The sequence below is a fragment of the Colletotrichum paranaense genome, assembly GCF_030867605.1.
Source record: "Colletotrichum paranaense strain IMI 384185 chromosome Unknown Scaffold_12.1, whole genome shotgun sequence".
Taxonomy (NCBI): Eukaryota; Fungi; Ascomycota; class Sordariomycetes; order Glomerellales; family Glomerellaceae; genus Colletotrichum; species Colletotrichum paranaense.
Window position 1 is genome coordinate 393,950 of NW_026848970.1, and position 14,304 is coordinate 408,253.

General features: G+C 53.9%; 2 protein-coding genes across 2 annotated transcripts; both read right to left on the reverse strand.

The window, feature by feature from the left end:
* Positions 1-2,164: 2,164 nt before the first annotated feature.
* Positions 2,165-3,485, reverse strand: CPAR01_13047 (30S ribosomal protein S7; the record flags this gene model as incomplete). The annotated part of the gene is made up of 3 exons (XM_060497301.1): positions 2,165-2,611; positions 2,707-3,072; positions 3,162-3,485. Coding segments are annotated over 3 exons (1,137 nt in total), but the record flags the coding sequence as incomplete, so codon positions are not given.
* Positions 3,486-6,311: 2,826 nt separating this feature from the next.
* CPAR01_13048 (uncharacterized protein) lies at positions 6,312-6,734 on the reverse strand (the record flags this gene model as incomplete). Its single annotated transcript, XM_060497302.1, has 3 exons — positions 6,312-6,487; positions 6,557-6,616; positions 6,680-6,734. 3 exons carry the CDS (start codon positions 6,732-6,734, stop codon positions 6,312-6,314), a joined length of 291 nt encoding a protein of 96 aa, XP_060343695.1.
* Positions 6,735-14,304: the final 7,570 nt, after the last annotated feature.

A 14,304-nucleotide genomic window follows, 5' to 3' on the forward strand; every position in this document is an offset into this window, starting at 1 on the left:
CATGGAGTCAATTGCTGTGGCAAAGACTCTCTGAACATGGGATGAGATTGGCAATGGAGCCATGGGCACCTTATCCAGCCCAGCCAACCCCATTTGGGCCGTATTCCTCTGCTCTCTTGCGCCCAAACTCATTTCCCCAGAGTCTGAAGAAGATCACCCATTTCGTAGCGCCCTAGTGCTGCAGAGAGACCGAGAGAGACAGCTTCTTACTTGCTCAACCTTTCTCATTCTCCATCTGCGTGCCGTGGGTGCTTCGTCATCACCCGTCTTGGTACCACTGGTACCTGCCCACTCAGGAAACCCGGTGAGGTACCCCATCTCATCCCACTTCACTTATACAACCTGGAAAAGTAATTGGTGCCATTTCGTGGTGCCCTTTCTGTGCCCAGTGAATTCTTATTCCGATGAATCGTCCGAGAGCCATTGGGGCTGCTGCCCCACGAAAACTCAATCGAAAGATGGGATGTCACCTCCAACTCTGCTTACGCTCCCCCCCCCCCCCGGGCCCTCCCTTCTCCGACGTTTGTCTGCTGATTTGATGCACGACACTCCATCCCCAAGTATGCAAACCATCCAAAGAGTACATATGCTCTGTGCCCACTCAACCGTCTCAAACAGGTAGGTGTACGTACCTGAGGACCACTGTGCTTTGAAACCAGAAAGAATAAAAAAAGAATAGGGAAACATCTGAGGAAGATCTGAGAAACACTCACTTATCTCTCGATGTTCGAACGAGATCGACAGGGCTGGTTTCAGAGCTGATTTATCGTATGGTATCTAAATGAGAAAAATGGTCAAATGATTGACAGCAAGTAACTGTTCTGAAAAGAAAGCGTTCTGTGCCCCTCTGTTCAAAGATTCGGGGTGCTGAACACTCAACTGTGTAGCTCTCAGATCAAACGATAGAAAACTGACTTGAAAGTGAATGACGCATTCCCTGCCCGCCCCCCACTACAAATATTTGTTTTCAGTGGTTTTTCGTCCACAAGCACAACCCCGTAGGAAACACTTACGTCCCGCGGCCTCCGCCATCGTCCCCGTCCAACCCGTCCTGCGCTTCGCGCTCCGTATCATCCCACAAAGGTATACTTCAGCCTCCACTCACATCTACCGAGCGGCGGGGAGGACGCAAGACGCTTCGCCGCACAGTGCTTCCGACAGTGCCATGATGACGACGCCGGCGTCTTACCGCCAAGACCGGCCGTCTTCTTGGCAGGTGATTTGTTCACCGTTGACGGCGCCGATTGCCTTAGAACACCACTCCCAAGACTCTTTCAGCCGCCCGCCCCGGAGAGGTAGGCCAGCCAGTACAGTACGGGCAGTAGGCAATGACCAGAGCACCGCCCGGGGTTTTCTAGGAAGAAAAGAGAGAAGAGCCAGTAAGACAAGACGTCATCTGTCCATCACGTGAAAAGCCATTTTGAAAATGCTCCTGGGCGCCGGCACGACGGTATCGTGGCTTGGCCGCAGTCCAAATCGAATACGGGAATCTTTTCGGGCTGCGGAGAGTTGCAGACGCCTTTTGTTACTTTGGTTATCATCGCCTCGTTGAGACCCCGCCTTTTATCCTTTGGGGCACAGTGATGCATTAGACCCTTGCGAACAACATAGTGAACTATCTACACCACATTGAGGCTGTGTTGCAGTCTACGTCTGCCGTTTGACCATGCCGGGCGTCATTTCGCAACGCGGTGGTCACGATGGCGAGAGGCCTCTTGATGCTTGCCTGGATTCTCGCCGGAGCCATTCTTAGTCTTTTCCGCAAGGGTAGCGTGGCTTCCTGGGAGAGTCTCAATGGGAGATGTGGCATTCTCGTCACAACTTAGGAATGGTACAGTACAGGGTCTGGAGACTGGGCTATGAGCCGGGGATGATGCCGTCAGCAATGTGCGCAACGCTGACACAGTGATGCGGATGCTCTCGCTGAATGTTAGAGCAAAATCCGTCCTTCTTGACACATCATCGCCTTCAGACTTGAACCACCAACGCACTCTTCATGGCGACAATTAGTCTTAGCAGAAAGGCTCCTCTCGAGCTCTGACATTTGGGCGGGATGATATAGTACAATATACAGCTTTGCTACAAATCTCTCTCTCAACATCTTATTTTTCCCTCCCCCTCTTCGTCTTCGTACAAAACCTACTCCCCACACCTCAACCCCCTTTTACATATTCTGCTTGACAGGCTTAGCAGTCAAGTTGGCACGCGTCGCCGTGCCCAACTTGTGCAGCGCCAACCGCTTCTCCCACACGGACGACCGCCCCTCGGTCACGGCAATCAGCTCGTCCGCCACGCGGTGCGCAAACTGCGTCCGGCCGGACCCCTTGGACGGCTTCTTGTTGACCACGTCCAGGATCCACTGGAACGCCGCGCGCCGCCTCTGGCGGACCGCTAGGGGTGCGGGAAGTTCCAGGGGTCGACCACCACCAGCTCCGCCCGCGATGCGGCGGATCTTGATGAGGGGCGCCACGGAGTCCACGGCCAGTGTGAGGTATAGCACGGGGTTCAGCGGGAGGTGCGCCGGCGGCGGAGCGCCGGGAAGGAGCGGGTATTTGGGGTTGATGATCGGGGGAGGGGAGGTTCGTAGGAAGTTGAGGACCATGGCCATATTCTACGCAGGCGCACGCAATGTCAGCATAATTCTCTTCGCAATTGCCTCGACACACAAGATCTTGTCATATGTTTCCAGAGTTGGGATTGGCGTACTCTTTGCGCCTGGGCCTTCTTGCCATCTCGCATCATCAGGTTGGTCAACTGGTCTAGCACGGGGTGGTACCGGGACTTGAGATGGCTATGGGGCGGCAGAGGGAGCGTAGGCAGCGGGAACTTGTAGGACCGTGACGGGGCGACCTCGTCGGCGTCCCCAGCCTGCGCGAGAAGCCCGCCGCTAGCTATGATTTCGAGATCGCGCTGGCCGTTGCCGTCCGATTGTGTAGGCGGGATGGCGCCCTCGGCGTATAGCATCTGCTCCTGGGCCTCCGTCAGGCCGCCCTGGAGACCGGCGCTGTGTCCCTTTGCCGCCTCTGCGAGCTCGCTCAGTGCCGCGGCAGCTTCAAGTGCCTCGTTTGTTGGCTGCAAGATTGGATTGTTAGCAATTCCTTATTCTCCCCGCCTCGTTCGTCCACATAGTCTTCCTCCTCCTGGTATCAAAAATTCCATACCTGCTGTTGTCCCGGCGCGGACTCAGGCACCTCCTGACCCTGAGGGAAAGCTGCGTTCTCTGTCTTCTTCAATACCGGAATCTGGCTCCTTTCACCCTTGCGCAGCTCGTCAGAGTATCCTCGTTTTGTCGCCGCCCAGACTAGAGGTTCCTGTCGTTGGGCCAGGGGTCGAGACCGCAGCGCGAGCGCCCGGCAGGCGGTCTGTAGGCTCGGCCGCAGAGACATGGCTGCTCTGAATGTGTTCAAACTACCGAGGTCGTCTCGTATACTTCCGATTGAGGGGCGTCGAGTCGTCGGGACGTCGCAGTTGTTGGAAAAGGTACCCTGAATTCGACTGGCGATTTTCGACCCAGCGCGGCCAATCCACGAAAATTATTGAGTCGCGCGGATGTTGCCGCTCCACTTTCGCAACATCGACTGCTTACCTACACTTTTACAGTTCAAGCTGGGCCCGAGCTTCAGAGTAGAGTGGGGCTCTCGCCGGAGAAGGGTAGCTCCGCTCTCCGAAAGCAGTGCTGGAAGCTTAGGTAAGGCAGGTACGTTCCCTCTACAGGCTACATCCCAGCTTAAAGCCGGTCGGGGCCGTGCCGCCCACCGAGACGAACCTCACATCATCTTACCTAAGCTAATCTCAACCCACCTCCCGCTCTCGCTCACCGAATATGCAGACCTTCTTCACTAATACCACCACACCTCTTCATCAGATTCGCTGTGTGATACTCAACATCTTCCTCTGCAAGCCAACGGGCATTTTTCTTCTCAAATGCCAGGCACGGCAAGCAGCGCCAGTCACGAGACTCTCCCTCGAAGCGGCTTACAGCTCCTTCAGGATGATCAGCGAGGTCTCTCTTGCGGCCGCCAAACCAACAACAGAATCCAAATCCTTTTCCCCTCCCCCATCTCAAATCCCACCTGAAGCCGCAGCAAGTGTCTTGGAAAAGAGAAATCCCTAATTCACTCACCCCATCCCTTGGCCGATGCCCACGGCGTCCACGTCTTGTCGACATCCCGCACTTTCACCATGTGGGTTCTTTCATGTCTCAGTGACACAGAAAATCCCGCCCCCAAACTTTTTTTTTTTGCCCATCATGAAGGGACCAAAGTTCCATGGTTCTCAACCACCCACTCAGTCCTTTTGCCAATGCCCCAATGTGCCATTTGCCAGATTCGCCCCCATGGCGGGATGGGGGAACTTGAGGGGACCTACCTATCTAAGTCACAAACGCCACCCACATGTCGAAGCCGCGAATTTCCTCGACAAACAGAATACCTAAAAAGAGCGAGAGAAACATACCACTCACACACACCTACACACACCTTGACACCTAAACCCCATCTCCGAACACCTGCCTTTACCCCTCGCTGCATGTAGACCGAATAGGTTGGGAACAAATCACAATCGCCCCGAAAAAATAAGAGGATGCGTGATTCAAACTGCCTTGCCTGCCACACGCCACACGCTGCATAGACCACCACCGCCGCCGTCACTCACTCCCCCCTCCGTGCAGATTTCCTGCAGTACGGCATTTAGCGGCTCTTTTCACTTTCTCTGCCCGTCGCGCGACATCTGTCTGCCCTCCTCTCACCACATCCCGCGGATGCGCAAAACGGGGGGGGGGGGGTTGTTATCTCTATCTTTTCGTGGATTAGGTAGGCATTCGTATCTTTCACGGGGGGAGGGGGGGCAGACCGAGAGAGAAAAGAGTTGTCACAACTTTTGTCATTCCATTGACAAGCTCCCTAGCGCAAAGCACCAGCTGGCAGCTGGCTCAGCTCCCCACCGTTCATGAGAGCTAGGCTGGCTAGGTTCCCCCTTCGAGATTCTCTCTCCTACTTTACCTTACATAGGCCAACCGCGGACAAACACAACTTAGGTTGACAAGACAGCTTTGCGTTGGCGTGGGATCTGCCGCAGTCCCGTTGCTAGCAGACTCCCTAGCTCATCTTTGTCCAGGGGGGCGAGGGCGGAGAGGGGAGGGAGGGGAGCAGCCAGCACGCCCACCGTCCGCCGACACCGCAACGACCTCCTGCATTGGTGATAGTAGAACTAGTAAACCCAAGATACCTATGTCATCGTGGGGGAGAGTAGACACAGAGAGAGATTGAGGTGGACAAACGATGTCCGTTCGCCCTCCCCGTGCCAATCGACACCCCCTTCCAGCGCCCGTCGTCTTGAAGAGTAATCAGCTTTGCCATCATGAAGCCACCAATGTCTTTTTTTTTTTTTTTTTTGTCCTTGCATGAGCTAGAATCCCCATGTTATCACCGCAGGCTATAACAACGGAGAATTAATCTCGTCGCACGTGGATTGAATGCAGAGTGGTGTGGGAAGAAGTGGATACGCCCTCGTCAGGAAAAAGGAAGTCTCGTCATGTTGGTCCTCATCTCTTTTGGAAACTTTGCAAGAGGAACCAGCTCCGTTCAACGGAAATCCCTTTTCTACCTAGCTATGCCACGGCAGCATCCCTTGCGCTGGTGGTTGCTTTTCCCATCATTAACGCCGCTCCGTAAAGAAAAACAAAAAAAATGGCAAAAAAAATGTCCAAGATTGCAACCCAATTACCAACCTGGGCCCGGCTTCGCAACGCCGCCCAAAACAACAAGGAATTAAATGAGAAAGAGACTCTCGTGACCCCGTCAACTGTTCTGCCGGTACTGTTTCGCCAAGGTTCTGTCTCGTGTTGGAATTTCTTCTCTCAGCTCCAGTCCCTGTTCCACACGTGTGAGGAGTACAGAGAGAAGCGAGACACGCCGCCGCGTGCCCCTCCCACCGCCCCCTTGAGGATTGATGTGGTGAGAAACAAATGTTTCTTTTGCGCCATTTCTCCTCAACCAACTCAGCACCATCTTCCTTTTCGGAGCCTCCCAATGGACCGTAGGTAGAAATGTAGCCGTACGCCGATGTTCCGTGATGTCCCCTTGTGCCGTGTGGCATTTGGCCAATGTCTCCCAATCTCAACTCCAGGTGTGTATTCGTACAGTTGAACATCCGAAACAAAAGCCCAGGAAAGTAAGAGCAAGAAAAGTGCGTTGAAAGATAAAAGAGACAAAAAAGTGTGACGCTAGACGCTGATGCTCGAATGGATGTTTTCGCTGCAAGTTGCGGGTATCTTTGCACGTCTGTAACCGTCTTTCGTTTCGTTGTCTTCTTTAGTAGCTGCCTCTGCTGTTGGCTGGCGAGCTGGGATTCGAACCGGTAAGGTAGTTGAGAGCCATTTCGGCGGCGTCTTCTTTCGCGTTATTGAGGTTCTTGCCGTCGTACCAGAATCGTGCGGAGAGGGTACGGCCGTGGACAGTTACTCGACTGGACCAAGCGGTGCGGCCGCCTAATTGGAGAACGATCAATCAGTAAGGGGAACAGGCCGGCTAGGGTGATTGCTGGCAAGGTAGCTTACCACGGCGGTCAGAAACGATCTGGAAGACGGGTGGCATTATGTTGGCTTCGCGGCAAGCGTCTGTAGGACAATTGGTCAGCATCGTTGTCCATAACGGCCGACATCTTCATAGCGGATCCCTACCTTCAAGTCGCTCTTGCCAGGTGCCTGCTTGACTGCTGTATGACGAAGCAGACATGGTGGCAGTCGACGTGTATGACTTGCTGGAGTACATGCAGTGCAATTGTTTGGCCGAAGCAACAAAGAGTAGGTTTATAGAGGTATACTGGCCGAGGGGGCTGTCGAAGCAATAGTTGTTGCAGATTGCAGTAGATGATCAATGTTGTAGTAGTCGGTTTGGGATCGTGGATATCTCTCAAGACAAACGATTATGGAGTAGCGAAACTTTGTGGTTCTTATACTCGGGATCAGGTCGGCCGTGAAACAAATGGGTATAATCCCATTGGAGTAGAAAAGATTGTGATGTGGCAGGACGAGATTAGCTAGAAGCTGTTTCTGAAGGCAATGAAATGTTTGCACAACGAATGCAGACGGGTAAGGGATCAATTGGGCTGGTACCCTACGGCATGCTGCATCTTGGGATGGGGAGAGGTGGGAGGAGAGAAAAGGAAGGGAAGATGGAGAGAAAAGGGACATGATCCAAAGAAGTAACGACACAACATCACGTCCCAATTCCGTTTGGGTTTGGTACGGCAGGACCGCGTCGGTTTCCTGTGTCCTTTCTTTTTCTTCATGCCCTGGTACTTGTCTCTGACGAGCAGCAGGAGGAGTAGGAGCGGCGGCGGCGGCGGCGAGGAGGAGAAGAGGGGTGTGCCACTTGGGTGTGAGTGCTTCTGCTTCGTCTGATGCCAGACCACAGACCAGAGACCAGACCGGACGTGGGGAGTGTGGTACTGGCCGCAGAACGTCGTGATAAACTTGGATCTCCTAGCGTCATCTTTTTGGGTTATTATTTCCCTTTTTTTTTTTCTCACACTCTCTCAAGAGTTTTTTTTCTTGCTTTCTTTTTTTCTCACACACCCCTGGACACACACACATGTACACACACACACATATGCTAGTCGTTGAACCCCCCGCGTGGTCAACCGGTACATGGGTGCCGACAATCATGGGTTTATGAACAGGCAGCTGGGAAATATGGGCTTGCGGGACTTGAGACAAGATGGCATAGCTCCACGGCTTGTAGGTAAGGTGAATACACGCTACTTGTGAAGGGAGACCGGGAAATGGCCGCAGCTTCGAGCGAACAGTTGATTGGGACGTGGCTTGCCAGGCTCCCTTACCCAGCGTCCGGCGGGGTCCAAGGCCACACACAGCTGGCGTGGAGTGCCGACCCGTCGGGGTGGAAGAGGGAAATGATTGGGAGCTTCAAAGCCGCAGAGGCAAGGGCTTGTACAAGGCCAGCCGGGGGGTAGGGTGAAGGGGGTGGACGATCGAGCAGACGGATGAGTACTCCGTACCTAGGCCGACAGGAGAGCAAAGGGGTGAAAGATGGAGGTGCAAACGGTGGGAAAAGGCAGGGTAAGAGCTGACCAGGGGCATGACTGGAATCTCCAGCCGAGAAAGGGAGAGGAAACGAAGGTTACGGAAAGCGGATGCATACAGCCTGGATGTATCCACGAAAGTGAGCTGCGTGTATCCGTATCCAGGTCATGTACCAAGATGAGTGCCTGACGTGCTACACAGTACATGGGAAGAGATTGGGAGGAGGTTTCGTGCAGATGTTTAATCCGCGGGCAGGAGAGCGAGCAACAAACGGACGAATGAACGCCTCCAGATACGTGAAGAGCCTATTTGAAGATTGCGAGAATGGGAGTGAGAGTAAGAATAGAGCGGCGAGGCTGGAGGGCTAGAGAGAGGGCTACGATGGCACCACGTCCCATGCAGTTAACGCTTCAGCCGACCCGAGCTAGATCGCAACCAGGGCTGGGCTGGGCTGGCTGGCTGGCACTTGTTGATCTGTACATGAACCATGAGACATAAGTCATAAGAGAGAGTGGAGGGAAAAGCGATATGTACGGATAGGTAAATGAGAGCAGGGGGCAAGGGTTCAACAATAATAGCATTGACATCAGCCAACAAGCCGACGATTGGGCAATCAAGCTAGGGCAAAAGTATGAAAAAGAGCGTGGCAGAGCAAAGCAGTGAGGTAAGGTAAGGTACCTTGGAAGTTAGCCTGAGCACCCGAGCACTAGGCAATCCGCAGTGGCATCCGGGACCAGCTCTGGAGACTGGGAGAGCGACGCCAGGACCCTCTCCGGCGGCATCGACTCCGCCAGCCGGTGAAGCGAAACGAACCGGGGGGTGGGAAATACCAAGTTGCTAAGCAGCCCCGATGGTTGGGCAAGAGGAACAGTCTCGCCTCCATACACTGCGATGAAAGGAAACTCGGTCAGCGTCGTTTGGGCCTCATCGAGACCATCCTCACGGCGATGGACTGACGTTGAAGCATGTCGGTTTATTTTGGAAAGAGAAAAAGCAGGGGGAAGAAAAAAGGGCCGCCGAGCCACGTCGATTCAAATGCGCGATGCGGCAGGAAAAGGGCGGGGAGAGGCGAGTGATGTATGTACCACCGTACTGATGCAGTTAGCGGAGGGGGGAAAGGGGGTGGGATCGGGCAGCACTGGTTCCTCATCGTCATTTTGGGGTGGGGTGAGAAGAAGATCAGGGCAGGGCGAAGCAGGGCATTTCTGGCAGGGCGGGCCAGACCACCGATGATGATGATGATGATACCGATGCTGCTGGTGAGGACAATTATGAAATGTGAAAGACGACAGAGACAGAGACAGATTGGGTTTGGTGAAGAGTGTGAGAGAGTGTTGTCCAAGACATGGCATCTGCAAGACGAGCATGTGGTTGTGAGACCTACGTCCGTTGCTCCCCTGCTCGCCTCAACGCGCTTGTGCTGGGCTGTTTGTGAACGTGTAGCTTTAGCTTCGTGGCTTCGATATCGCAAATGAACATGAAAACAATGTCATGACATCTCGTGTGCCCAGCAAAGGCAAGCAAGGTGAGGTACGTGCGGCTGTTTGGCTGGTCCCAGGCTCTCAATGGCTTCAGAGGCCTCATCAGTTCGGGTTTAGATCAGGTCCAGGGGACTTGCCGATAGTCGTGGCTGTATCCACACTTCTTAGCAAGGCACTCGAGTATCCAAGCTCTTCACAGTGAGTGACCTAGTACCGCTTAGAAGCTAGCAATGGTTAAGGACGGGCGGGATCGTCCAGAGTGACAGGCGACCGGCGGGTTTGAGCAACTGCAGCTCGAATGCAGCTAGAGCAGCACGTACAGCAGCTTATAGAGGAACGGGCACCTCGCAGCTGGAGAACATGGGGTGGATCACCAGTCGTGGCGGTCCATGTTGGTCTGTGGAGGCATTGGCGGCCTTGGTGGCATCGGGGAATGGGAACAGCCCCAGCCGAAGGGGTCCCTGGCGTCTTAGCCTGTGAGTCTAGGAACCGTCATGCTTCCCCGAAACGAAGGGAGCAGTAGGAAGGGGGGATATGGAACCGGGAAGCCGGGGAACTGGGCTTGTTGACCTGCGTATATGCGTATGTACCTTATGATGTGTCGGGTTGGATATGTACAGTACTTGCATGGTCAAGGTGGTGGTGGTGATGGTGGATGATAATGAAAGACTAGGTGATGAGAGTGAAAATGAGCGTAAGAGGTGAGGATGAGAGTGAGGGTGAGGGTGAGGGTGAGAGGATGAGAAGGTCGCATGAGAATGACGGGGACGTGGAGACTGGACGGCTCTGAATGAGTGTGAGTCGAGCAAAATGAAAGGCTAAAGTGGAGCGAAACATTGTGACTTGAGAGTTACAACCCCTGGTTGTTTCCCGTGCTTACCTTTGCCATCTTGGTCCTTAGCACAGAGTTAGTAGTCCTTTCATAGTCACGACTCACAAACCTCTCCCCACCCGGGCAACTACTTCTACGGTAAGGTAATTACCAGAGGTACTCGGTACTCCATACGCTGGGGACATTCATCATAAGGCGCGGTCTCAGTGAGGAAATCGTTTGAATACTACATTACTTCGTACGGATGCGCAGCGACCCAGTTGGCTAGCAACACTAGCATCCGTACACAACAGAGCGAAGCTTTGCCGGCGGTTTTATTGTTTCGTTCTGTTTTAGTCTACGGGGCGATGCCGGTGTCCTTCCGTGGAGTTATTCTGCCCTCACCGTCTTTTATGTCTTTAAACTTTTCTTTTCACTTCAGACGGCAGTCGGAAGGGATGCTACTCTAAGAAAGCATTTCAGCCTTTCCGCAAGACATTCAACAGGGTTGTCTTATCGAGACACACGCACTACACACTACACTGCAAGTAGCCCGTAATGCAATGCTCATGTTGTGTAATGTTACTCAGCATGTAGGTTAGGTCCTTTGACAGAATGAGGCCGTCATCAAAGAGAGAATGACGGGGCATCTGGTGCTCCATGCGCCCGTCAGGACACGAACGAACGACTTAGAGGAAAAGCACTGAGGCAGGAACAGACAGGGAATATCTGCGCAGCCGAAAGACTAGGTTGGCCTCGGGCTTGCAGCGACTGTGCGCTGGGACTACATCCGTATCGGTATGGAGTAGCGTACGGAGTAGATGGAACCTTCACAGCAAGGGGCAGAAGGAGAAAGAAAAGAGCGAGCAGCGAGCATCATATCCATGGCATCTCGACTGCGTCGTGTACGAATAAACCTAGCAAGCCACGAACTTCAAGGTTGTCTCGGTGTGCGTGTGTCTCTCTGTCTTTCTCGTCTCCATCTTCTTGTTCTCCCGGGCATCAGGAGGAAGCGGCAGGCCACCATTGGCACCGGAAGACTTGGGGTCAACGTCGGGCAGGCGCCAGGGCAGGGTCCAGGGTTCCAGGTTCCTTCCTATGGTAAAATAAAAAAAAGTTTCTGGCCCTGTCCCGGTCGCAAGGCCCCCGTTGTTGAACTCAAAATCGACAAAAAAATCATTTTCTTCACACTTCACACCTCAGCTTTCGTCACCGCCTTATTCCGTATCCGTACACCTAAATGCGACCTCACATCCACCACCCGACCGTTCGCGCACTCGCTAGACAGGATCCGCAGACAGGAGACCCCCTTCGGACTTTGACTTTGTTCAACATGTTTCCCTCCGTTTGTGCAACCCTCGATAGTTGACGAGGAAACATTTGAGCAAACATTCAACAGCGGACGAACATTCTATCGCGCTCCAGAGTGCTCCAAAGTCCAAACTGATGAGCAGATCGGTGCCGCCCCAATGTTTGCTCGCGGATCGGCGTTCGCCCTTGGCGGGACTGTGACCAGGACCAGGAATAAGGTCAGGGGGCTCCGGCGCTCGACAGCGTGCAGACGCGACTGCAGACTGCAGGATGTGCGGGCGAAACCAGGGTCCATCTGGTTGAAATGTTTTCTTGACCAACCCGTCGGGACCAGTTCCAACATCCCCCGGAACTACCGCAGCCCTCTTCTGCCTCCTTTGTGGCCGCGCCCCTCCCCTATCCCTTTGCCTCTGCCTCTCCCTCTTTCTCTCTCCTTACACAGCGGACGCTCTGATGTGAACCTATCGACTCGTCTGAGACGGAAACTCGCTCCAATGTCGACGCATGGACGCTGCGCGGGACTCGGGAGGGAGGGTGATCATCATCCGTGTAAGTCCATTGGAGATTGAGGACTAGCCAGCTGGAAACGGATAACACCTATGGATACAGATCTCTGCTCCAACTCTTCCTACCTACCTCAGCCCTTGCCGAAGTTATGGCAAGTCTCCGAGTGCGGCTTGGCCGGTAGTGCGCCATAGCTCCCGTGCTTCCCCATGGTTGGCAGGAAATCAATGATGAGCGGTCAGCACTGCAGCAGCAATCCGTTAGCCAGCCCCTTTCAACACTGCTTATTGACTGCGTTTGGTCCCGCCGACCTGGGTGTTTGTGGCATCCCGCAAAGGAGCATGATGCCAGTATGCTCGCCGTGTCTGGCAGAATCTGTCCTATAGCGTACGGAGTAAACACTGCCGCTTCACAGGAGGAATTCTCGAAGGCTTCTTCCACTCTTCTCCACTGATTCGATCACCCCCGGACAAACAAGGGTGACTGCGATATTTCTTTTTCCATACGGCTCTTCCCACCCGCCACCCGCAGACGTTCACCACCTACGTGCAGCATTGCGACCTAAGGAGACCTGTACTCGCATAGCATGGGGCTGGTCTTTCCAATGACACCGAGACGCGGAAATGGATGGCTCTGCGAGTCTCGGTGGAGTCCGCATACCCGAGCCTCCCCGACTTGTTTGCCAACTTCATCTCCAGTCCAGGTACCGATTACCAACCGATGGCCGAGGCTGGTGGCATGTTGCTGCCATACGAAATCCTCAAAGATGGCGCAACGCGGTCGATAGCCCAAACTAGCTGCTTCGGTCAATCTGTCGGGAGCATACGGTTGCGTCCTCATCCTTCGCCGCCCTGCGAGGCGCCGCCAACGCAGCAACGGCAGCTAAACCGTTTTGGATGCGGGAAGCCGGCGTCAAATGTACATCTCCCGCCCATGTCTCACCAAAGTTCGAATAGAGACATACGGAAGGAGGATGCCACATTGTTTCACAGCAAAGTTGCTGCGTAAAAAGCAGGCTTCCTCTTGATCGAGCTACGTGTCGATGTCTGGAAAGACATTTTCCTTGGCCAAGTTTGCCACATCATCTATCGGGCGGTAGTCCGGCATACAGTTGTCTCCGTGGGACCTCATTTGAGCCCACGTGGATCGTCTCCTTGCTACTACATAGATGTCATCGCCCGCCAGGATGGCCGCATGAAAGCAAGGCCTCGTCAGTGATCGCCCTCGCATGGCTAGGGAGCACGGGAGCAAGAAAGGGGTCTCTCTCAGAGTCTCGAATCGTTCGAGGCCGGTACCTGCACGTCAAAAGTTTGAAGACGACATGGTCATCTAGCGCATTGGACCTGGCGACTCGGATCAACAGTATCGTTCAGGGCAGGAATTGAGCTTGGGCCAATGGTGAACACAAAAGGCCTTGGCTATCTCGAACTATTGGTCGTCAAGATGCACGAAGAAGGCGTCCAACAGTCGGGCCACGAAAGGATTCCGAATCCCGACGTAGCAAGCTCATCGAGGTCTACATTGACATTCTTAGGCACACATCAGGCGGACGAAAACGAGCGTCGATGGCGATTCCGGTAGCGTGATGATACACATTACGCCGGCCCTGCGGATAGGGAAGACGACATGCAGCGGGGAAAGGCCATGAGCAGTCCTGGTCACGGACGTGATGAGGTATCACACGAATAATCTTGTACTGCCAGACAACACCGGCAGCATGGCTCGTCACCATCTGCTTGGTGGGTCACAAACCAGACGTCCCTATCTAGGAGCGTTTCTTCGTAGCCGATGAGGCCATGTGGGATTAAGCTCGATAGCCCTTGGCAGTGTTTGTCATCCGGAAAGTTTGAGGGGGGCCTGACAGTTTCGCCGACAAACGGATGTCAACCGGACACTGTCGTGTCGAAAATCTCCGGTTCCGCTGTTCCGTGTGTGTGAAGGACGTGCCGGAGTCTGTATGCCCTGTCTCGAGGTTTGCACTTGAGCTTTTACTCAGGGCAAGCTGTGTTATCATACCCATCATCATCAATGATGGACGTCCTATTCTGCATCATGCACTCCACGTCAGGCATTGTTCCTGTGATTGAACTGAGTTGCGGACGGCGACTATCAAATGCCTAATGACGTTCCTTTAGGTCGGATTCGCATCACGTAGC